The 25652-nt window shown below is 39.1% G+C and overlaps 1 protein-coding gene across 1 annotated transcript; it reads right to left on the bottom strand.

Annotated features, from left to right (window-relative positions):
• Positions 1-995: 995 nt before the first annotated feature.
• SLC17A6 (solute carrier family 17 member 6) lies at positions 996-25652 on the bottom strand. Its single transcript, XM_083862664.1, has 12 exons — positions 25392-25652; positions 21981-22233; positions 21056-21174; positions 10662-10776; positions 9776-9863; positions 9588-9674; positions 8520-8662; positions 6331-6480; positions 4955-5087; positions 4131-4241; positions 2561-2688; positions 996-2217 (listed from the first exon to the last, which is right to left on the bottom strand). The coding sequence occupies exons 1-12, from the start codon at positions 25475-25477 to the stop codon at positions 1885-1887; spliced, it is 1746 nt and encodes a 581-aa protein (XP_083718790.1). The 5' UTR covers positions 25478-25652; the 3' UTR covers positions 996-1884.

The following is a 25652-nucleotide window of genomic DNA, read 5'->3' as shown; positions in this document are numbered from 1 at the left end:
ATAAAATGTACAGACGACTATAATTTTAGTCATCTTTATTAAAACACATCAAAAAATTACAAGAAACTGTAGTGGTCCTTTTTATATAAAAGGATAAATAGAGCATTTTATTAACACTTTTTGCAGCAACAAAAGTGACACAGTCCACATCTTTTTCATTAAACACAGCAAAAGCTATGGTCACGTTTTACATCACTTTGAGGCACAAAGCAAAATACTTCTTTTCTTAAGGTCAAGGTATGATTTGCATTAAAAAAAAAAAAAAAAGGAGAAAAAACAATCCTCAAGTTGTATATTGCGGTAGCAGGGTTTCCAATCACTAGCACAATACAATGAACAGACCAAGAATCCAGAATGGATTATTACATACAATAATAATCATTTGATTGAATTAAGAAATGGATCATTTGTTGTCATTTTAGAGTATTAAGAAGTGGTCTGGTGTTGCTAACTCCAGTTGGTTCAGTTTGGTTCAATCCCAACAACCCCAAGTATATACAACAAGCTAAATGAAGGTTAATATATCATCTAGAAGATTATGCACTTCATAATGCATTGCACTTATTGCTTGGTACACTAATGTTGCAGTCACTGTTGAGTTATGCTTCAAAGACAAGCGTGATGCTTGTTGGCTTCTTTCAACCCAACACTAGTTATTTACCACTTTGGTTTATTGTGAGTTTTTACGTTACTCGTATTCAGTGTCCATTATTATTATTATTAGGTTTGATCAAAAGACAAATACATCTTTTATTTCAGGGATTTCTAAAATAACAACATTTTCTATAATTACAGTATCTTCAATAAACATATCTATGTATACAACTGTGGCACGATGTGTAAAAATATGAAAGCTATTAAGGGAAGAATAAAGGTTAAATTATTCTCTGTTTCTTCTATTGGTTTCAAAATATTCTGAAAAAACAAACGCATCCTTTTTCATTGGGCTACTTGCTCATAGTAAACTTCTCTTTGGAATTTTGTAAAAGACTATATTTTTTTTATTTTATATTGGGGTTTTTTTTACTCTTTCTAAAGACACCAGTACAAATTCAGAATATACTGCAAAGAATAGAATAATAAAGCTTGTTTCTTGATAAAGGGATTTTCCAGGCTGCCTGAAAAGTCAGACTTAGTACTATATTGTTTTTATATTAGTTGGTAAATGCAGGAAAGAACATGACAATGTCTATAATTTCATGAGGTTCTGTAAAGAATAGAAATAAGAATTTGTGCCCAAACATTCAGTATAAAACTCCTAAATAACTCCTTTATTTATCACAGAGTAGCCTGCAGCATGTAATCACGATAAACATACAATATGCCCTATTTGTTCTTTAGGCTTGATACAATTACCACTGAGGGAACTGGACCAATCCTGGTAAATGCCTGGGACTCATCCTTTCTCCTCTGAGAAAGTTCTTGTCCTAGACCAAACACACAACTCCTACATTGCACTGAGTAAATGTGTGTCTTCAACACAATCTCTTTCAATACAGTGTAACAAATATATAAGTGCATTTTTTTAATGATCAAGTAGTTTTGGCTTTCTAAAAAGAGCATTAGATGTGCCAACTTGGTTGCTTAGTTGTGCTTTAATCTTTAATTATGAGTTTTAGCTCTTGTATACTGTAAAGTATCTACTTGCCTCTATAGTTTTGACCAGTAAACCCTTAAAACTCTAATGTTTATAGAACAAATATAACCTAATGAAAGTGATAACATCACAGCTCATACAGATTGCACTTTGATGTATTTTTTTACAGTAAGACCTTCCTGTTTGATATGTGTTTACATGTTCATACCACATTTTATTTCTGTGTGCAAACAATCACAATGAATTTAATCACAAACACTACAAAATATACCAAATATTTAGGTTTGTTATGAATAATCTCTTTCCTTGTAGTTGTATGAGTCTTGTACTTCCTCTTGTACAAATTCCTCTTTTTTCTCCCAGCCATTAGGCCAGCCACCATTGACCTGGGTTGTAGCACCGTAAGACTTGGTGGTACCATAATTTACATAATTCTGAGTAATGTCCCCTGTCTCTTCAGCAAGTTCATCTTCATGAATAAAGCCACATTTCTCTTCACTTGTCTGCTCAGGGTCTGCCCAGGGTTGTTTCTCTCCTGAAGCAAAGATGCCATAGAAGATCACACCACCGTAATGAACTAAAGCAGCGATGAGGAAGACATACTGCCATTCTTCACGTGTCTGTAGAGAAGAAATTTGCTAAATCAGAGCAGCATATCGATTTACCTGATTCTTCTGAACTGGAAGGTTTAAATTAGGGATTGGGGCTGTGATAATCAGCACAGCTAAAACACTTAAGCATCCATTTCAGAAATATTTATATCCATCTTTTTTTGAAAAATTCATCAGCCCACAAATGCATCAACCTGGTAGACATATAGTGAAATATGCCTCAAATCAGCATCCCTGGATGCATGTCCCACACTCCAATATGGATATCCTGGCAAGCTGTATTATAGAAAGGTCTTTCTATTGAAACAAGTTGCATCAAACTGGAAGATTTGAAAACTGTGTTTCCATTTACCTTGTTCTTTGTCATTGCTCCAACAATTATAGGGCAAACCATTCCAGACAAGGTCCCGACTCCATTAGAAATCCCCATTAAAATGCTAGCATACCTTGGGGCAATGTCTAAGTGGTTGACATTGAATCCTGCAATAGAAAGGTCAGTGAGTGTTCACACCATGAGCAGAGCAGCACTTCAGCTGAGAAAAGTGACATGACATTTTTACTGTAACATATTTGGGCTGCTTAATTGCATTTCTTTATCCCTATAAGATTCACAATGCTTAAGTATTCCTAGAGAGACACTGGGTTTTCATTTGCTTTGAAGAAAATATTTTTAAGGAACACCAGGTTAATTTTCTCCCAAACCTGCAGTTTAAGAAAACCCCAAAACCTCCCAGCAGTGTCTGTGTGGAATAGAGAACCCAGAAGGTATTTAGGCTGGGAGACAGTTTGTATTTCATAGTCCCTTACATGACCATGCTGTAAATAACATGTCTTTTCTTCCTCAGATTTGTAACATGTTCCTTTCCTATATCCCACATTTTTGTTTTTGTCACATAGACTAGCAGAAGGGAGCTATTTTCTATTCTTCAGTGGTAAATTGGAGAAAAAAGACAGTATCTATAACTGAATTACTAATTAATTTTGAAAGACGTTCACTTGTTCTCTTGCATTTTCAGCAGCACAATCCTTGGAAATGTATGCAGTAACTATTTAAGTGGTCTAAAGAGACAGAATGGATTGTTCCCCAAATAAGTACTTAAGTGAAAACAGAAACCAAATGTTTGGATCCAGATGGCAAAAGGGAAAAGGCAGGCAGTATGATATGGTCATCTTGGGGAAAGCAGTACACTTCCCAAATGGTACAAAATAAGAATGATACCTTGCAGAATGCATGAGATTGAGGACAGATTTGATTAGAGGAGATTCTAGATGTTTGGCACAAACTGAAAGGGAGCCTGTTTGAGACATAAGGAACCAGCATGGGAGAGGATACTAAAATCACAGTGGGAAAACAAGGGAAGGCCAGGTGACTTGTGTTTGGGAAGGGAAAAGGCAAAGGTTGATGAATCAGCAGGAAAGGGGAATAGCTGAACTTTAATTCAGAAAAGAAATTCTAGTTATTAGGTTCCAAAATAAAAAATATATTATATAATACTAACAGTCCCCAGATTAATAAAATAATACAATATTAACGAATCAATAACCAATACATAGTGGGGGAAAATAAAAGACTTCTATTTAAGCAAAGATGTGTAATTTTAGGTATCACTGTGTAATACCAGTCCATTTCTATTCTATGTTTGATTTCAAGAAAAATCTGTAGTGAACATTAGCATCTTAATGAGAAGAGAGTCTAATTTGCTGCAATGAATATGGAAAAGATCGAATTATTTGAACAGCAATAATCTAATATATAGGCTGTAATACCAAACGCACATTCCATTGTAATGACCATAAACAACATCTTTTGGGAATTACAGAGTGAGTGGGCTTTTTAGTTACTATCCATGAATAAAAGCAAAGCTAGATGTTCTGCCTCTTAAGATAAAAATAGTTTAGTATTAATAGTAATATAATCTTACCAGATATGGCAAATCCACTAAAGCCTACAGCAAGCACTAAGAATGAAATAGCCACTCCTTTGCTGTGTGAATATCCCACCACGAGAAGAAGAGTTGCTTCCATACCAAAACCTGGTGAAATAATAAATAAAACCAGACACTGAGTTTAATTCTCTCTCAAATACTGCAGGCCTTAGGATGCCATAATATTTCATAGGAACACAAATAAAACATTACCTCAGAGTGGGGTACATTCAGGTATTTCTTTCATCTCTAAAAGAAGTGTTCTTCCTCTCTCAAGAAATACTTATTTTACTCTTTGTCTGCTAATTTATTGCTACTTTCTTTCAATTTTAGGATGAAAATAAATACTTGTGGTGTGGTTAGGTCATTCCAGCCAACTCTCATGGGAATATACATTTAACCTACTTGTGAATTTTCCAGCCCTTACCACAGCTAATGTGGCTTTAGCATCTCAGAAGTCAAGGATGTAATAATGTAAAAAGTCAAGGGAGTTGTCTGGGCTCTCTTAGTGCAGAGCATGTTTAGATAAGGAGCTAAGACAGTGTGAGTAGCTAAGAGGAGACAAATAACCCTCCAAAAGCTCATCTATTTCTTTAAGAGTCCAAATGGTTTTCCAAACACCAAATAGCTGCATGGAAATACTGAATGGGAGCACCTGTGTTTTCTTTTATTTAGTAACAACATCTGCATTACATAAAAAATGCAGAAAGTATTTCCTCCTAAGAACACACAACTGGGCAGTTTGTTCCTTTATTCTAAACAAAACACAACATGAACATCAAATCCCTCCAAGAAACTTTTAAATAAAATACAAAACTCACCTCCACAGTTCATTATCTTTCTCACATTAGTCGTTGAAACAATCTGCCTGCTTCTTAAAAAGTCGGCAATTTGTCCCCCAATAGGGACAATAATTGTCATCACTAAATGTGGCACAGCAGATAAGATACCCACCTAAAATTAAGATCAGAATTAGCAAAGTATAAACCATAAGAAAACCTTGATTCTTCATTTTTTGGAGCATTCAGCAGCTCATGTATTATTTCTTTTCAATGCCACACTCTGTGTTAAAAATAAAAGTTTTGAGTTCTGAAATGAACGAAACTGGTGATATGAAGATTTTATTTTATTTTATTTTATTTTATTTTATTTTATTTTATTTTATTTTATTTTATTTATGTAGTATAGTGAGAATCTTTAAGAACCTCTGGTGCCATGACACTTTTTGTTTATAGATTGTTTTCACAGTTTATATTTAGGCTTGAACTTTCCCCCCCTCACTTCACCTCTCTCAGAATTTTCAGAAAATTCATGATCCAATGTGTAAAACTGCCTCACTACCTTTCTTTTGGTGTTTAGTGCAGCTTTGCAGTAAGCCTCAGATGCCTAGACAGATTCCCTGGGGATCATCACCACGCTCACAATGGCCATTTGTCTTTGATTTCTGACCAAGCTGCAAAGTGCATGTGGGCAAAAGATATGCCTGAAAAACTCTGTATGTAGCAAAAGATAAAATACTAAATATCCATTGGTGATATTTGAAGTGCTGTACGTACACAAAATAAGACACAGTATTTTGTGATGGCTGTTCCAATAGATTATATGTGTGTGCTCATATTTACCTTGCAGGGCTGACCCAAACCTCACATGGAACCTTAGATCGCCCCTAGAGCTCACGTTTTGCCACCATAATTTCTCCTTTCTGAATGAGGAAGAGAGATCAGTTTTCACCACGTTAAAGGGCCATATAGAAAGGTGACAGATTATCCCATCCTTCCTAGAACAAGATGGCCCTACTTTTTAAAAGGCACCTGGGAAAATCCACTCGTCGATGCTTTCTGTACAGCTTGGGGGAAATTCTGCAACCCCAGGGGCATGAGGGACAGAGTGTAATGGGGCTGCTGACACCTTTCTAATACCAACCAGGACCTGTTTTTTTAGCACTTCACTTGTAGTGTAGCTCCAAGGAGATCATCACTAAATCTCATCCTGCCTCCACCTTTCCCTGCCCCATTCTTTGTCATAGTTGTTACTTCACTTATTCACACTGGTCAAGGAAGCAAGAACTAGGATGAGTAAGATTTAAGATGCAAATCCATGCTAAAGATGCATAACACTTATCTTTCCTGTTCTTCATAAATACTACAAATGTAGCTCTGATTAGTTAAGATAAAAGCTTTACATTCTTTTTACATACCTTGCTTATTTCAAATCCAAACACCTCCTCAAAGTAAGCAGGCTGACTAATTAGCAGCAAGTAAAAAGTCCAGCTTCTACAGAAGTTTGCAACTATTATTGCATAGACTGGCATGGATGTAAAAAATTTTCTCCATGGTGTTTTGTATTTCTGAAACACAGAAAGGGCATCCAGTTACCACGTTGATCATTATCAACTCTCCATCTTCCCTTTCCTAACCCTGTCTTTATGTCACAAGCATATATATGCACAGCACATAAAAGTTACTACAAAATGCACAAGTGGAGAAACTCAATGATACTTCATTGTGTCACAACACTCCTGTACAAGTGCTTTTGTCTCAGTGATATAAAAATGAACATACACGGACATAAGACCCAAATAATAATGTCTTTAAATGACATTTTAAATAATAACGTCTATAAATAATATTGCCTTTAAAAGACAATGTTGCTGTATGTAAGGCAACAGTCAGATTTGACACTGTAACTACATGATTTCATTCACATTTACTGCAAACATGTTTTTAGCATTTAAATCTTAATTGCAGTGTTCTGCCTTTTTTTTTTGTTTTTTAATCAAGCCTTGGCTGAAACTGCTTGGTCAATATATTTTTTGTTTGTTTGTTTTATTGTATTTTTAAAATAACTTGCATAAAGGAGCAAAGAAAGGCAGATGGACAATCCTGCTGAGTCCCAGCACCTGTCCACAAGCCCAGGCTTCCACCCATCTGTGTTGATCCAAACAAGGATCCATATCCAGATAAGTGCTTGAAAATTTCTTCAGCAAGAATTCAGGCTGAATTCAGCCTGCTATTGATTTGAATACTGGCTTTTCTTCAAAGAAAAACAGCCCATAGATGGATATGTGCCATACCCTGTATACCTATTAAGTTGCACTTAAGTGAGCGGTAAGGATTAATTAAGTGACTTAATTAATAAGAAGCCAGCCAGAAAATCTAACTTGATGGTATGGGAAGAATTTCAGCTTAAATACTTTAGAAGCAAATAAACTACTGGTATAAGATAATCACTATGAAAAAAAAAAGTTTCATTAAAAAGCCACAATAAAAAATAAACAGAAATTGTACAGTTAGAATTTAGAATTGTATGGACATCCTTCACAGTAACTCATTTCACATCAGGTTTTCAAAGCCATAAACCCCACTGAATGCTGTTGGATATCAACTGAGACAGGCTCTCAATAACACCTAAAAATGTCAGCTATCAAAAAATGACTCTGTAATATTTTCAGTCCCTTATTTAATACGGAACAAAGATTTTACCAATGCGAAAATTGTTAATTCCTGAGTTCAATCAAGAACCAGTGTTCTGACCAAACAGAAAACATAATGAGGGTCTGCTGGGAATAGAAGGTGTAAAAATTTATGGAGATGAAGTGGGGCTTAAGAATTTTTTTGTTTGTTTGTTTTCCTGAGTGAGCAAACATGGCAATAGTTCCTTTAAAGCTTTTCAGCAGTTACAGAAATAAGATGATTATTAGTTAGCATGATGGGAGTGTTAAGTGGCTGGAAAAATTCAGAGTTCATACGTGGTTTTTAGCAGTTCTTGAGAACTAAACCAATACAGAACTAAGATTATGAAAAGCTTGATAACATGTCTCCAGCAAAATTACTGCTATAATGGGAAACATTCTTATGGATCTCAAAGCATGCTCTATTGCAACTTGCAGTCTTTCTGGCAGACAAAACATAGAATAATAAGGATGGCATTTTCTGGTGTTCTGGGGACCTCAAGAGACACTGGTAGTGCTTTTCCTGCATTTGCTTTTAGGAAGAGGAAAACCTTCCAGAAATATACAGGAAGGAAACTGACTTTTTCAGCTCCAGGTATAAGAAAAGTCTAAATAAAGCTGCAGTTTCAAATGTAGCTGCACCTCTTTTTTATAATTAGGAGTAGAAAAAGAGGCATAAATTCCATGAGTTGTCTGCTAGAAGAACTGGAACCCGTGTTCTCTTAGTGCAAAAAGAGTGTCCACCCAGAAAGCCACCAACACATTTAAGATCTTCCCATCGCCCAGGAACACATTTGTTCAAACTGTTCAAAATACACATGGCCATCTTAAAGGCGAGTGTTTGATTTTTTGTTGTTGTTGTCTTTATTTGGGCGCTGGGATGTTTGTTTTTCTTTCTATCTCATTGGAAACCAGTGTGCGGGTAATATTCTTACTTCCATTGCACCTAGGAGGTTGGCACTCTCTCCAATGCTTTCTTCTATGTATCTCCTTTCTTCATCTGTGATTGTAGGATGCTTTGCAGGACTCTCATATGAAACCAAAAGCCAAAACATGTACCAGACTATACCAAAGCTCCCTTTGGAATGGAAAGAAAGATTTTAAAAAGAAATGCACAGTAAAGCAGCAAAAAAGGAAGAAACATCTGTGAAGAATTACAACAAGTTCAAATGGCAGTTGTTGTCAGTGCCTCTTAACTGAGTTCCCTCAGTAGAGATCAACTCTCCAACAGAGAGCTTGATCCTGTCAATGTTACTTGTGCAAAATACATGCAGAACTAGAGCTAAGTGAAGTAGGCTTTGCTTCCTTTACAGAATGATTTCACTGGAAGTAAATATTCACTGATCTTAACATCAGCTTGTGCAATGCAATGCAATGAAACAGCTTCCATTTCATTTCACCAAACTGTAAATGAAGGCCCATTGAGCTTTAAATGCTGCTGTTTGACTCCTGCACTAAATTTTTAACCTGCAAATTAGAAGACTCTGGCAATTTTTTTTCAACATAGCAATGCACTTCCTGAGTAGTTGATTAAATTTCTATAATGCTTCCACTTAATTCACATAAATGCAGAATGAATTCCCATGGGACATTATTTTCTATCAGTGTAGGTTTATTCACACAACTGGTGTGAATAAAGTTATGTAGGTCTTCAGATAAAATTTGGGACAACTTATCCAGGGCAGGTACTCTAAATTTGCAGTTTTAGCAGTGTGAGAGATGTGAATATGAGCAAAGATTCTATAGATCTGCCCAGAGGTTTGCACTGCTTGTGCTAAAAGTGATGAAGGTTTCAACACCAGCTAGCTTTTCTTATTTAATCATGTTGCTTTCTTACATACCCTTCTCTTTAAATTCTATCCTTTCATTGTCCTTTTCCCTATTTTTAGCTTAGAAGTCCCACTTCTCTGGGGTTTTTGTCCTCTTAGCAGTAGCTGTTACATTTTTAGAAAAGGTAGAGTAAAGTCAAGCAATACTGGAGTGAAATGAGCAGAAATGCATACCATACACATAGAACACAGAAGACCACCCAGTATATTGCACTAGAATCCCAGCTAAAGGCATTGCAATGACAGCTCCTGCATAGGAACCTACAAAACAAGACATACAGATGAAAAGGGAGAAAAAAAATCAGTTTCCAAACACTTGTACATCACGAATGGGAGGAAGACAAAAGTACAAAGTTACTTACCACAAAAGGAAGTGGTTGCTAACCTACTTCTTTCTAATGGGGGGGCCCACTTGCTCCAAATACCGTGGCAGGCAGGGTAGGTGACCCCCTGGGGAATGGGTGTGCCACAGGTTAGCTAATGCTGGTCAGTCACTCAGTTAATTGTCTTTGCATGAGCTTTCATTTTTAATTGCTATAAACAAGAGGCTGAGAAGGCTTTGCACTTTTATGGCAAAAATCTGAGCACAGCCACAGATAAACTTCAATATCTATTCAAATGGGCTTTGTATAGCACTCCAAATAATTAAAGAGACCATATGAAACAAATATCAAACATGCTTCCTTTTGCTCCCCCACCCCCTTCCAGGACAAAATTGCAAATAATTAAAGAGTATTCGTGCACAAGAACCAGAGTAAAAGGAAAGATGACAACACAGACCCTCTGAAGCCTTTCTAATGCAGGACAGATTTATCCAACCCTTTTTTTAAACCTATTTTCCTCTCTTAAATTATGGTAAATCTCTTATTCATTCCAACAAAAACATGGCATGGTCAGGACTTAGGATAGAACCTTAAGTTTTAATTATGTATTTATTCTGTGATAGTGACCAGCAAGTAATGGTTGAGAATTACACCAGTATAAGCCTCATGCAGTGTAGGAGGTCAGTGAAACCTCAGTGCTAAATGCATATCCCACTGGCTTCTCAGCCAGAGAATATTTTGCCATGAAATTTTATAGCTGAAGGAAAATCAAACAGCTACAATTCATGCATTGAAATCCTTCACACTCAAAATCAATCATAAATTTAAAATCATTTCCATCTTCCTTCCCAAGCTGTAATTGCTAGTTAAAAGCTGACAAACATCTATCATCACATTTGCTAGTTATTTTATGATTTTTCCATACCTCTACGAGGCCCTGCAAGATCCTGACGAAGATGACACATCCGTAGTGCACCCTGGCTGCAGATGGGATGAGCATGTTGAGGGAAGATGTCAGCAGTATAGCAGCACCAAATACCCTGCAAAGGAGGGGGAAAATGGAAAGTAAGCCACCCCAGGGTTGCTCCAATTGACTTGTTCTACATATGCTCAAATATCAGTATGTATGTTCCCTAATGTGTTCTTTACATGAGGAATAGACAGACTGGAGTGGAAGAGTGTCTACTCCCATCTAGGGTAATAATCTGCCTGGTAAGACCCAGCCCAAACATGGATGTATTTATCTATTTAGCATAATTTCTTAAGGAAATATAACTTATTCAATCACAGGTATTGATTATTGATACTAATTTCCCTGTAAACACCCACTTTAATTTTCACACCAATTTCAACCAAATCTGATTGAATTCTCCACCCTGTGGAAACAAAATTAGGAACGGTCTCCAAATGGTTTGCTAAAACAGATGGTGAGTAAGTTTCTCATGTGCTTTAATTGTAAGAAAATGACACCATGCTTTCACTCCTTATAAAGCAGAAGAGAATCCACTTTCATTAAAGGCCAAAAACATCAGGAAGAATTTTAGGGCTGGGATTTTCTTTGACGTGAGAGTTAATCAATCTGGAAACACATATCTCTAGAAAACAGATAATTCTTACTGCTGGTTTGTTTGTTTTTTTGTTTTTTTTTTTCCAGAGGCTACTCACTGAAATGTGCTCATTTTGATTCCGCAGCATCCTAACTTCAAATAAAGCACACTACAAAGTCTAAATAAATGCAGTGAAATAGTCTAAATAAATACTCTAAATAGTCTAAATAAATAAAGTGTTCCACTTTCAGTTCCACTGATTTGACTGACTTTTTATTTGGTTCAATTAATATCCACCTCTTGTAGGAGGAAACCTTCTCTCCAGCATGATTGTGTCTTCTTTTGTGTAAAGCTATATAATGCAAATATAAATCTGATGACACATGACATCAGGGTATCTGATGTGGAACTGATTTGACAGAAACCTTTGACCCTCGCTTGTGTTCCTCAGAAGCTGGTACAGAGCCATAAGTCAGTGAGAAACAGACCTTGGGCTAAAGAAGCAGGATGAAAATTCTCCTCAAAGACACAATATTCCACATTCTGTATAACAGCAAAGTCATATTTGAATGTGAGACATTCAGGTTGGGAGAAGAGAACGAAAATTACTTTGACAGCTTGGGAGAAGTGCTTAGAATGGAATGAGGTTGCAGAAGGAAATAATCTGTTTGGGTTTCAAGTAAATTGGCTCATTTTTTCTCTTTTGGACAAAAGAAAAATAAATGTATTTATTTTCATCTCTGGATTTCTAATGCCTGCATCTGCACAGCAGCACTATTGTCATCTGCCTTTGTCAGGCCATTGCCATTACAGGAGCATTCTGCAGTGTGTTACAGATCCTGTTACTCAGCTGGAAGCAGGGTCAGCTCAAAAAGTGAGCTGAGCACAGAGCACTCCAAATGCTGAGGGCCAGAGGGATGAAATATCGAGTTACAAATAGGATGTCTGAAAGTAAGGGGCCCTGGTTAGAGACATCCTTTTACCCCAGGGACTGGGAATGAAAATTGCTGCAAAGAATTCATAAAACTAAACAGCCTTTTAGATGTGTATGTGGGGGAATCAAAGCCTCATCTGAGTCCCCTGTATTTTTATTTATGTCAATTTTTTAATATATTTGACAATTTCCACAATTATTGGTCTCTATTCTCTGAATAAGTCACCTTGACAAAATGAAACTAAGAGATACTGAATGTGCATTTTCTAAAGCACATGAAGCACCTAAGCTAAATTAGTCCTTTAAAAAAATTTTGGAAAGTAACTCTGTATGTTTAGAGTAGATTTTTTAACATATATTTAAACAAAAAAATGCTGTAGTTTTAAGATGTGTGAATATATGCTGTATCAGTGAATTATCAACAAAATTTCATTAAAATTCAAAATAATTAAAGAATGGTTAAGTCCTGGTCACTTACAACTAGAAAACACCATTGCATACATATTAAAAGATTTGCATTGAAAAATACGAAAGTAGAGGAAGTATTCAACAGCTTCCATAGAAAATTAACTCAGGATTGTAACAGGATAGTTTTTCCCTCCAAAGTGCCACTGGTCATCATTTCATGGAAGATCTACCTACTGAATAGGAAAGTTTGATTATTTTGTTAGTTTTCTAGGGACTCATAGGGTGGGGGGGGAGGGAGGAGGTAGGGCATGTGTGAAAGCATTTTGCACCACCACAATAAAATAAGTTCAAAATATTATAAAGTAGTTTCTTCTGACTGCAAACAGGAACCTATGGAAAATGTAACCCACGTTCTTTTCTGAAAAACCTCTGCATTTGACCATTTTACATGAATATCCATCATATTCTAGAGAACATTATTTTCATTGGATGAAGTATGTATGTTGACCAAATACTTGATTTGTAAACAGAGATAATACAATTTCCCTAGTCATAGTTGGAAATTCTTTAGGTAAGGGTGGAAAATAAAGAGGATTGAAAACGTGAGCTTTCTTGTGAAAATTTCCCAACCTAGTTTAAAGATTAGATGAGAAAAATCTGTCATAAAATGAATGAAATTTACTTGGATTCAAGTTAGTGAGCTGATTTGTCATTTTCCTTACAGAAATCACATAAAATACGTTAAACAAAAACTTATTTTGTGAAATCTGTATCAAAACTTAAGGTGAGTTTTGACTCTTCTGTTCTTTCTTGAGCAGTGCTTGTTTGGGATAGTCCTAGAGCAGCAGCAGCAGCAGCTTTGAGCAGCAAAATATGTGTCATATAATGTGACTTTTTAGACTATTCTGACAGCTCAAGATTTCTAAAATGTATTCTTTTACTTCGCCTACTGTCTTTCATCCATGGCACACCTGAAAAGGGCAGCAACAAAACATAGGAGTGCTTATGTTATATTTTTATACCACTCAAAGAATCTGCAATGCCCAATATTGTGTTAAATGCTTCATTTTCCCAATAAAGCATAATGTCTAGAAAGGAGCAAGACAGGAGCTAACTGCAATGTCTGTGGGCTTACAGCAGCTTTTCAGAATCTTTTCTTCTGCAAAAGTTGCTGCAAATGACAGTTTGTGATTGACTTTTAAACTTAGATTTTTCTTTGAATATATAGAAATTTCAGGGGTTAGCTGATAACACTTCCCTCCTTACAAAGCCTATCGCTACCCATATCAGGTGTGATGAGGGACTTCTAAGGCTTTCACACAGAACATGTACATTTTGATGACCTGAATTTGCTATGGTTTGGTCTGCCAGGTTGGAAGATTAAAAAAATCCCAAAATATTCATGAGACTTTTAGCAAAACAGATGATCCAAGGGGCTGGATTAAGCACTGCTGTGAAATGCCATGCAGAGATTAAGTCCATGTGTATCAGCAACCCAAAGTCCTTCAGCTTTCTGCCTTCTCCAAACCCCACTGATGCCACTGACTCATCCCAAGACCCCAAGCAGTTTTCAGGCTGTTCCTTGCATTGCTTGTTTGCAGACCTATTTTTGGATATGTCAACGTGTATTTTGTAAAAACTTGGGCGCTGTTGGATGACAGCATCATTGGAGTTGATGCTGAATGTAAAAGAACCCATGGTCATTAAATTCAAATTGTTGTTCTTACCACCAAGTGCATTACATTATCCTTTCATGGGCAGATCAGGTTCCATCTGAAAAGTTATAAGCATTTGCCCTACTTAGTAATAGTTTTTCCTTTCCAATTTTTTACTTCATATATCCAGCATAAGTCTTCTACACATGCTGTTTTATTTTAATGGTTTTAATCTCTTCAGTTTCCATACCTTCAATCCTATCTTCTTTCTTTTGTGTCACTAAGCAAGTCAGATCCTCTACAGCTTGTCTGCTTTTTTTTTTTTTTTTTTTTTTTTTTTTTTTTTCTCTCCATTCATTTTCTCACTGTACCAATCCTCTCTCTTTCCTGCCTGAATTCAGCTGGGGAAACTCTCAACCTGTGGTTTCGTTTTACAACTCATTATATCTGTATATGTCTACATAAAGCTCTGACTCATTCCTTCTAGCTCATTAGCTTTGGGTCAGCTTGCTCTTTAAGTATGTAATCTGCTAGATAACGTTTCAAAACCAGGATTGTCTCATAGAAATCACCTCTAACATGCAGGGCTTAGGCTGTGGTTCAACTGTCTCTGCTGATTTAGAGATATATACCACACTTATCAAAGGAATCATCTGCAAGTTTAATTTGAAAATGCTTTGTGGAGTAGTTTGGGAGGATAACTACCATGTGTTAGACTCAAAAGCTGGATACCTATACTGCTTTTTGGAGTGTTTTCTGATATATGGGCCACGTGTTGCAGCTGATTTTATCAGCACTGCTCACAGCACAGATTCCTTCTCAGCAAAGTGACAGTGACATCTGTGTTTTTATACAACCAACCTAGATAACAATTCATTGCATCAAACCCGGTGTACAAATTGTTGTGGGGTGAAGTAACAAAGCAAGTAGAGGTGATTAAGGATCCCTGTTGCATAGAGTGCCTGCAATTAATGGTCAGAAGCATCCCTGGGTTTTGTTTCAGAGACTGTTTCATTTATTAGATACCATTGCTGATGCAGTGAGGATTCATGGAAACTCAGGACTGGAGGAGAACTGGGAGCAAAGTTATTTGGCAGCATTGACATATCTGGATGATATAATCGAAATAAATAAGAAGTTTCCTTTTCAGCTCGTTCTGTAAGGGGTTTCATGACACAGGGGTTGGAATTGGGTGACCTTTTGAGGTCTCTTCCAACCCAAACCATCTGAGGATTCTCTGAAAACACCTGGTGTAATTTTATGTAAACTCTCTAATGAATTTTATACAGTTAAGGGTTTCAAAGGATTTTCATCAATGGAGGATGGAATGCAAAAAATAAGCCCAAATTTCAAACATAACCCTACTCTTGTAGTTATATCTCAACAAGGAGGGCTAAACTCTAAAGATTTTATATTTAGTCCTGAAAAAATTAGTCAAAGATAAATTTGGATCTGTGCATTTTGTGTCTTGAGGATTACTTCCCTTTTGTATCCAATTAATTCCAAAATTCCACATTTATCAATGCAGTGTTATACAGCTGCTTCCCAGTATGAGAGAAAATAACATTTTAGCCTATAACACTCCTGCCTGAGGTGCCTTGAAAGCTAAAAGTTAAAACCATTAATGATGGTTCACCTGCTTCCAGTGTATGTAAATATAAACTGTGCTCTTACTGAGCAGATAATAATATAATAAATGATCTGAAAATATTATTTTTACTTGATAATAGTGTGATTTTTCTTTTATTTTTTCAGCTGTTCCCCATGCACGTTCAGCTGTTCTTCATAATCACCTCCTTGACTGCAAACTGTGAGTAGCCATTCATTTGGAAGACTTATACTACCTGTATTGATTTTTTAAATTGTTATTATTATATAGCTATCACTTGTTCATCTCCTTTGTAACTTAAATATTTGTCTTAGTCTAATTGACAATATTTGTCTTAGTCTAATTGTCTATTTCAGTCTGTAATCATGCTGCTAACCTTTCTTGGGATAACTTTTATTTATGTTTATAGATTTCAAATTACCTAAGTAGAACTGAAGTCATTATGGGGAGAATAATATAAATAATAATAACTGTTTAGCTACTCTGTGGCAGACACAGTCATTCTGACTTTTGTCCAGTACAGGCTAGTTTCCTGATGACTCTGTTGACCCCTCTACTGTAAACATATCCCCGTGAAATGCTCACTCTGACAATTCATGTTTTCCTAGATGATAGACAGAATCTAGAGGTTTTTTCTGAATTGGGTCCTTAATTAGCATAAAACAGCACAGGGCTAACAAAACTGGGATTATGCCATGAATATTGGAGTGGTAGATGAACTCAGCTGCCCCCAAAAACCAGAGAGAATAATCTACCTTTGCCATTAGAGATGAACACTTATTCCCAAAACCAGTCCTAGGCTGAACAAGCTTCATAAGAGAATTGCTTTAAACCAAACCTCTTTAAAAATACTCTGTGGCCAGAATCCACAGTATAACAGCTTTATTTGGCTTTCTTAAATCAAGATAAACCAGGTTATTCTCATTCATGTGTGTACATGGGAGGAGGGGACTGTGTCTCTGTGCTCTTCATACTAAATCCTATTATAAGCCCTTCATGAAGCATTAATATGGAAAAGTCGACCTCCCGCCATCTAATCCAGTATAATAAGGGCTTGGATACATTATTAATTTTTGTCACACATCTGAGGCCCCCTTTTATCAAGCAAAACCCCCACCTAAATCCCTTGTTGCATCATTAAATTGTGAAAACAGCTTCATCATCCCTGACAGAAAGATGGAAAGACCCTGAACCATATGGCAGAGGGAGCAGCAGCACCAGGCACCAGTTCTCCCAGTCCCCCTCTGGCACAGACTGGTGCTTCAAAGAACCTGCAGTGCAGCAGGGTGACAAAATCATCTTGGGGTTTCTTTGTGCAGTGTTGGCCTCTTTGCCTGGAGACAGATGAGCCCCACACCAGTGCCAGGGATCAGAGGCCAGCTCAGTCTGCAGGATTTTGGGCTGAATATGGAAGGTGGGGTTGGCAAGTGCAGCTCTGAGGGCGGGGGTCCCTCACAAAGCAAGGTCAGTTTAAATCCTCAGAAGTTCAGAAGTTGGCACTTGTTTAATCATCCACTAATCCCCTACTCGTGCTGTGAATTAATCATTGTTTGCAAATCAGAAAACACACAACGTGCCTACCTGCTAAAAGAATGGAACATTTTCCCTTTTTAAAATAGAGAAATTAAAGATACAAAACTCCTGGAACATCTTTTTTACTTTTATTTCTATACCAATATTTTACCTTAATTTTTTATGCTTGTTGTTGTTAAGTCTGAGTTAGAAAGATCCTGATTTCCCTGACATGCTAATGACAGTTTCAGTGAAAATCTGTGGGACTGTGAGACAAGATGCATTGACAGTTGTCTGAAATATCATTCATTTTATTCATACAAATAATCCTATCAGATTACTTGCTGGTAAGAAGGATTTAGCCTTTAATAACAAGAAGAATGGCACTTGAGAAACAAAGATTAATTTGAAATGAAATGTTAATTCATATAATTTCATTCAGATTAGAATGACAATGATTAAGAGTTCAGCATAGATGAGAGATAATTGCATTGTGAAGAAATGCAGTATAGTCATGTAGTTACATTTTTTAATGTGAATAGTGCCAGGGTTTGAGCTTTGACAGATAATAGGGAATATATGTCATTGCCATAGGTGATTTTAATTCTTAAGAAATTGGCATTCTATTCTGCCCTTTGTGTCTCTTTGTGTCAGAAGGTTCTAATGTTTGAGTATACACAAAAGAACTAAAATGCTCACTCAGCTTTGTTCTATAAAAAATTTGCCTGTGATTATTGCAGATTTACTTCTGAAAAAATGCTTGGCACATACAGCCAAAACTGGCATTTCTGTTTTAAATATACAACTGCCTTGGGAATTGATCCTCTATTGTGTAATCTAACAATGCCCTATGAATTTCATAGAATCTTTCCTGGTTTACAGTAAATGTTTAAACAGTTCACTTAGGAAATCAGTGAGGAAATACTGCCACACCATTTTAGCACTGCTTTTGGTAGGGCAAGGGGTTTGTTATAGATTTCCAACATAAAGAATATTTAAAGGGTGCGTCAGAAGTTTAAAATATCATGACATTCAAATTATCTTGAGATGAGGTGATAAAGCTGAGCACGGTTTCACACCTTTCCAAATGTGTGTGACAGCACAGCAGGTGGTTTATTCACAGACAGCTGCAGTGGCATGAATGTGAAATAGGGAATATTAATTTGAATTCAATTATTACATTTCTAGATTAAAAACAAAGCATGTGCTTACTTATAGGACCACGTAGCCTGAAATTCACTATGGCAAGAGCCCTTAACACCTGATTATATCTCATATTTTTGTTTAATTATCCCTCTACTGCAAACATTTCCCAACAGCTAAAACACAACTTCCATCATAGGAATTTAAAACCCAATCACATAATTTCTCTGGTTGAACCAGTGGTAGGTAGCCATTAATGTTACTATTTAAGCTTTTTTTGTTTGTTTGTTTGTTTGGCTGTCAATTGCTGTCAATTGTCCTCTCTTTCCAGAGGACTAAAGCATACACTTACACCAAGCAATTTTCCCAGTGGAATTACATGAATACTTACAATCAGATTACCTCCTAGTAATCTTTTTTTTGATGCATGTAACCTGAATACATACATAGCTCTTGCTGATTCTTTCACCAGGCATCACTTTCAACTGTCATTTTTGAAGCAAGTAAAGATCTATAGAGCGATCTCTAATTTTTCAACGCCCATACTAACACAAATGTGTCCAAATTACCCACGAGAATCCGAGGTCAACACCATTGGCTTAAATACGCTCATTTCACTAAATAAAGAAAAATAAACGTTCTAGGATTACACTGATTCCTTTAGCAGAGCATCATGCTGGAAGCTTGTGACGTGTGGCTTAAGATCCCACTCAGGGAGACTTAAGATCCCACTCAAGTGTCACATATTGAAAAGAATTCAGTCAACCAAAAGTTTAATGTATCATCTGATCGACTGGATCTTTCTGTACCCACGAGTTTATCAGCATTTATAGATATTCCCCAAATGGCTGATGAGATGTGAAGACCTCAGCAAGTCTCAACAATGTCATCACGTCTCAATAAATTCATATTTGAAAGGTTCATAAACTCTAGCCAGGTAATCATCAGGTCTCCCAAACCAGTTACAGTCACGGATTTGGTTGTGAAAAACACAAAAAAGAGAAGAAGGGGTCTCATCACCCCATCTGGGGCAAGCACCCAGGTAACCCGGGCTCCCTACAGGATCTATGGGCAGAGAGAATGGGAATGGTACAATCCACCCGAGGCATGGAGTGCTTCTAACCAGATAAAATACACCCAGCTTAACAGGAGTAGTCCACAGTTATTGCCTTAAATGTGTTTGTGGAGAATAATCTGATTGGAACATGGCAACCTGTGGGCTCCTACTACGGGCTTTTCCTGGCGACGTCCCCGCCATTGTCTCGCAAATCTCTGTAGTTGCATCACTTTACATCTGAATGGGTTCAAATGGCTTTTCGGATGTTGTTTGGCTGAATGGAGGCAGCTTTGGATTCTCTGGGACAGATTCTGCAGCCTTCACTCAACCAAAACTCCAATTAGTCCTGAGGAGTTACAGGCTGTGTAAAGATGCAGAAATGATTAAAGGAGGAAGGAAAGGTAAACAGTCCTTTCAATGGCCGTTAATGGCTATTTGAAAAAGCCTTTTACATTTCTGAGCCATTATCAGAAAGATGCCACTTGTCAAGAGAAAGACAATGGACGCCCCAATTTAAAAATTACGCGTTTTGATTTATTTGTTTTTTAAGGGTAGGATATTAGCGTTTTCTCAGTTACAGAGCATCCCTCTGTAAATACTGGTTTCTGCTGCAGTCCTGTCTAAAAGCTATTTATCTTGAGGAACCCATTTTTTGCTTTAGCCACACTCCCTCCCCCTCAGTCTCAGGGACACAGAAGCCATTCCTGCCCCTCAGGCTCAGCCTCTCTGCCCACCTAGGCCTGGTTTTAGTGCTGCCCACTCCTGAGCAGGGTTAGGGGTGTGTATAACCGAGCTCAGTCTCCATTTGCGCTCAGCGCGGTGCTGGTTTGAGGAGGGGCACTAGGACCTTTGCTTCCCCTGGGAGCGATGAGCCTGTGGCATTAAGCGTGGATGTGAAAGCCTCATGTGTCTTCAATGCTCAGTGGATCTAATTAACAGGTAGAATCGCACCCTGGGTGCTTGAAAAACTGCCAGACACCATAGAAACGAGTCCTTAAGTCCCCGGACCATCTGCACTTTCTTTTCATTGTGCAAGTCTCATTTAAAGCATGTTTTTCGACCATTCTAAATTCATTTACGCTTTAATGAAAAATTCCTGCTGACGCTTTTCCTTTTCATTAAAACAAAAATCACGAAATTCTTTAATTCAATCAGAGGGGGGAACAACAACAACAACAACAAAAAAATCTCTCAAGCCTCGATGAAATAATGAATCTTTGAATTTGCCTCTGAATACGCGTTGTTTGGATCTCGTTGCCAACAACCTCCTGAAGTGACCTTCTAAAGGGAAAGGAAACCAACACTGGACACCCCCAGGAAGACCAGGGGGGTGCTTGAAGGAGGGTGAGCAATGCGGAGCTCTCGGATCTCATTGCAAGGGCTCCTTCCCTTCCTAAGCTCCCCGCCTTGAGCCGGGCTTGGGGTGCCTTGGCTCTGCTTTAGGCGCACTTTACCTGTTCGCTGCCAGCCGGGATGAGATGTACCCTCCGGGGATCTGGGTGATTATGTACCCCCAGAAAAAAGAGCCGTGGATCATGCCGACTGTTTCGGGATCCCAATTAAACTTCGCTTTCTGCCGGCGCGAGGGAGCGGGATAAGAAAGAGAGAAAGACAAGAGGAGAGCTGTGATTGTGCCACCTGAGCGCTTCCACCCGCCGTGCCATCCCAGGGCTTCGGTGTGGGGTCTGCCCCAGCCCCACAGCTGGACAAACCCAGTGATGGCATCAGGAGCCGCAGGTCCCGTGTCTCCCCGGGACAGGAGAGGGGCAGGGGCCCTCTGCCCTGAGCCAGGCACGGACCGAGCCCGGCTCACAGACAGCCCGCACTAACCCCTGCCTGTGCAGGAGGTGGTTTGTCTGTGGGTTTGAGTGTTTAAGTCTCATCTGCGTTTGTCACATCGTTCCCAGCGCGCTTTGAAACGGCTCTAACCATTTAACGCCTTGTGTCAAAGCCAATTCACGCGGTGTTTTCAAACATTCCCGCAAAACCTCCCCCTCCGCCTCCTTTCCGGCGAGGGGCACCCGCTGACAGTGCCTCATTCGATGTCCTCCTTCTCCCACCCCCTGCGTTTGTTTTAGGGGATATCTGCGTTTTTCAAGGCTGTGTGGAAAAGACAGGGCGGGGGGCGAATTGTCCGCACGATAATACCGCAGGCTGGGGCCAGGAACTAGAAGGAAAATGTAGAAATAAGCGGCAGGAATTGTTTCTGTGTCAAGAACGGGATTTCCGTCCTTCGAAGGGCAGCGGGCAGAGGGAGGGGAGCCCCATGGAGGCTCAGGCTGGGGGAGATGCCCGAACCCATCCCAGAGCCCGTCCCACCTGTGCCTGACTGAGAGCTGCACTGGGAGGGTGTGCGATTTACGAGGGAAAGGTTCCCACCTCCTTAATAATTTTTCCTCCTCGGTGTATGGTGCTGTTATTGACCATGTCCACGATGGCCACTCCCAGGTTACAGCGGATCCCGAAGGAAATGCAGAATCCCAGTCCGCTCATGATGGCGATGATGTACCTCCGGGGCAGCCCGAAGCAGGTGCAGTCGCACAGCGGGGCTTTCTTTTCGGGCACTTCCATGGGCTTCCCATCCTCGGTCAGCTCGATGGTGTCCCCGGGCTTCTGCCGCTTCTCCAGGACTCTGCCCGACACAAGAAGGGAAAGTCAAGGCCCGGCCGCCTGAAGGCACAACCATTTTCGGGGAGCTGGAGGCTTAAATCCACCGTTCCCCCTCGCTCCTTTTGGCTTTGGAGATGGATTTGAGGATTTCTCCCTTTGCTTTCCCGTTCACCTTCAAGCGTTCCTCAGCAGTGACCTGTGGGAGTCAGGATTAGTCATCCCCAGCTCCCCCCGCCAGCCCCCCCGCAGCCGCCCGGGGAGGAGCTCTGGCCGAGTATTGCTCATCTATCATTAAACACTTCTGCTGAGAGATGTAGGACATCGTGGAGAAGACATCATCTGGAACCACTGCGGAGGCGCCATGTTGGGCGGCCCAAGAGGCGCAGAGGCAGGAATTGCCTCCTGGAGGTTTTTGATTTCTAATAAAACGCCGAGCGGGTGATGCTGGTGCCCACCTCGCTCTCAGCTCTGGCAACAAAAGAAAATGTTAAGGGAAAAAAGACGGGAGGGAGGGAGGAGCGAGGAGGAGGAAAGAGGAGGAGGAGGAGAGGGCGATATTGTTATTTATTTTAGATTTGCAAAATGGCTGGCACACGCCGTGAGAGAAAACACGAGCGAGAAGGGGCATCTCTCCAGAGAAGGCTTTCCCAAAAATCCCAGTGCTCAGCTGTGCCTTGTGAGCGTGTGGTCACTGAGCAGCTTTGGGCACCCTCTCCTCGCCCTCACTGCCTCGCTTTTACCTGGAAACCGTGTCTCCTAGAAAACACTCTGAAGGAATCTGAAGGGAAATGGTTGTTTGCAGCTATTTCCAATCAGCTGAAAAATACCACTAAAAGTGATTTAGAACATTTAGATTTTTTTTTTCTTTTTCTTTTTTCGGAAAATATTTTAAAATGCAGTGTCGATAGCAAGAAAAAAAATCAGGTTTATAGACCAAGTGTCCCACGCTGAATTCCTAAATTTCTTCTGAAGTCACTGAGCTATTTAAAAAGCGGAAAAGCCAACCAATTATGTTGTCTGGAGAAGCAAATGACATTTGCCGACACTCTGGACTCTACAGCTCTGCCCTCACCTCTGCTGTAGAAGTGTTTTCTCACTCGGGGGAGCATCTCTTTCAGGTGAACTCATCCGGCTGATGGGGCACTAACAATTAGCAGAATAAGGCTTAAAAGCTTATCCGCCTTCGGGAGAAAATACAGGGATTTTCCCCGAAAGCTACTCAGCTGAAATTCTCCTGATTTTTTTTTTTTTTTTTTTTCTGGGCGTATTATTTCCATGCTTAAAGATCGCGGCGTTAAAAAAATACCTTAGAGTTGGGAATAAAATAAACCACCGTGGGTTTGCGTTGAAAATTCGTTCGTGTGGATGAAGGGTAGGAGGGTTTTCTCCCTGAATGGGCGTCTTGTCTTCAGAAATAGACTGGAAATCGATGTGTAAAGAGGCAAGAAAATTGTTTAGATTCTAACAAGAGTAAACAAAGCACTTAATTGCCGTGAGCTGAAAAAGATTTGCAAATCCCGCGTTTGTTGGTCGAGGTGTGAATCCAAACGGAGTTTTGCTGGAAAATACAAACACCGTTTCCCCCATTATTCGCTGTGTGGCCGCAAATAGTAGAGAGAACAGTTTTATTTAGGTGTTGTAGAGTCTTTAAGAACGAAAAGGGGGAAAAAAAGGTTTATTTCCTTAATTATAATTTAAGCAGATATTCTGGATTAGCCTTTCTTATTATTATCAATTTTCTGATGTTGAATTTCAATTCAAGAATTGAATATTACTTAAATATAACCAAAAACTGTAAGAAATTAACTGCATTGTCGATGGCTTCGGTTTTGCTTTTGGCTTTTCCCGATGGCACACTTCCTATGAAAATGGAAGCCTCGATTTTGTCTTAATCACTTCACTGCTGTGCCCCCTTCCCTTAAAATGGCAGCAGAAGTTGTGACTCATGCTGTGGAACAGCCTGCTGTCTGTGCCCAGCATTGCCGCATAGGTATGGAAAAAAAAGATTTTTACGTGACCTACCCTGGGCAGACAAATCCGCAGTTCCCTTAGAGCTGCAATTCGGAGAAAAAACAAAAAAAACAAAAAAAACAAAAACCAAAAAAAACCCCCAAAAAAACCACAAAAAAACAAAAAAACAAAAAACACCCCAAAAAAACCCCAAAAAAAAAAAAAAAAAAAAAAAAACAACAAAAAAAAACCACCACAAACCAAAAAACCCAACCCCCCCCCCCCAAAAAAAAAAAAAAAAAAACAAAACAAAAAAAAAAAAAAACAAAAAAAAAAACGAACAAGCAAAAGCCAAACCAAACTAACAAAACACCCCAAAGCAACCCAAATATTCCGGAGTGGTTTCTAGCTGACGGTACAATGGCAAGTTTATTGGGATTCCATAGGCTATTCTCAAACGGTGTGGAGGTCACTAAAGTCACCAGATTGGACGGAGAACGATGTGTGAACTAACGGTGTGTGAACTTTAGTTCATGCACTTCGTAGGGATGTAAGAATCTGGGATTATTTATCCGTGTACACAGGGCTCGACGGTGATAGAAACAGAAATATACAGGAGTGATGCTTTTGAGTCCAGCAATTGCAGCTGTATATCATTTATAGGACAAGCAGATGCTTCTAAAGGCAGATGGATAAATAATTAAACACATTCCTCCATATGTTTCAGCTTCAGGAGAAAAAAAAAATCGTTCGGATATCAATTATTTACACATCTCCATGTTTACCTTCATCTGACGACGAATTATACAAAGGACAAGACTAATCAAAACTAGAATATTTTATATATATAATATATATTTGTTAAGGGCAGGGGGCAAGATCCTGTGAGGGCATTGCAAAATTAAGATGGAACAGAAATACGGGTTGCTCCTCTCTCCTGGTTATGGTTTCAAGATGGGATCCCGGTTTTGAGGCAGAAAGGTGGGGTAATCTTTTACTTCATCTTTCCTGACACCATCTACGAGTCAGATAGAGGAGTTACGAGGGTGCCATATTGAGCAGCTTCAGCACTAGTTTCCAGGATCCAGATTACATCCAGCTCCCAGCCCTGCCCGCGCCAACCTCCCCAAAGCCTCCGACCTCCTGCAGCAACGGGCGCTTGAGAAAAGCTGCCCATTTTTTATTTGGTTTTTCTGGGAAGTAGAATCCTATAAGAGATATCGGTCTTACCTGTAGAGCTGACCAAGCGATTTCCCAGCAAAATTCTTCAATCCCTCCTTGCCGGGCGTCAAAATCCTTTGTTTTACGGACTCCATCCCTGCGGGGCTGCCGGCTGGGTAACGCTCTGCTCTGGGTACGGCGCCGCTACGAGCGGCGATGGTTCATATTGGTTCAATCCTTTAACTTTTCGCCCTCATTCGATGGCTATGGGTGCAGCTACGGCTGAAGGCAGACTGAGAGGCGGAGTGCTCGCGTGTGTGTGTGTGAGCG

This window comes from Zosterops lateralis (genome assembly GCF_965231275.1).
Source record: "Zosterops lateralis genome assembly, chromosome: 6".
NCBI lineage: Eukaryota > Metazoa > Chordata > Aves > Passeriformes > Zosteropidae > Zosterops > Zosterops lateralis.
Note: the sequence above shows the minus strand (reverse complement) of the source record. Positions and strands in the feature narration are given on the sequence as shown.

Coding starts and splice junctions, on each gene's coding strand:
- SLC17A6 (XM_083862664.1), bottom strand. CDS start 25,477: ATGGAGTCCGTAAAACAAAGGATTTTGACGCCCGGCAAGGAGGGATTG. Junction 8,663..9,587: donor TTCTGTGTTCTATGTGTATG/GTATGCATTTCT, acceptor TCCATTCCAAAG/GGAGCTTTGGTATAGTCTGG. Junction 2,218..2,560: donor GAGCAATGACAAAGAACAAG/GTAAATGGAAAC, acceptor TCTTCTCTACAG/ACACGTGAAGAATGGCAGTA.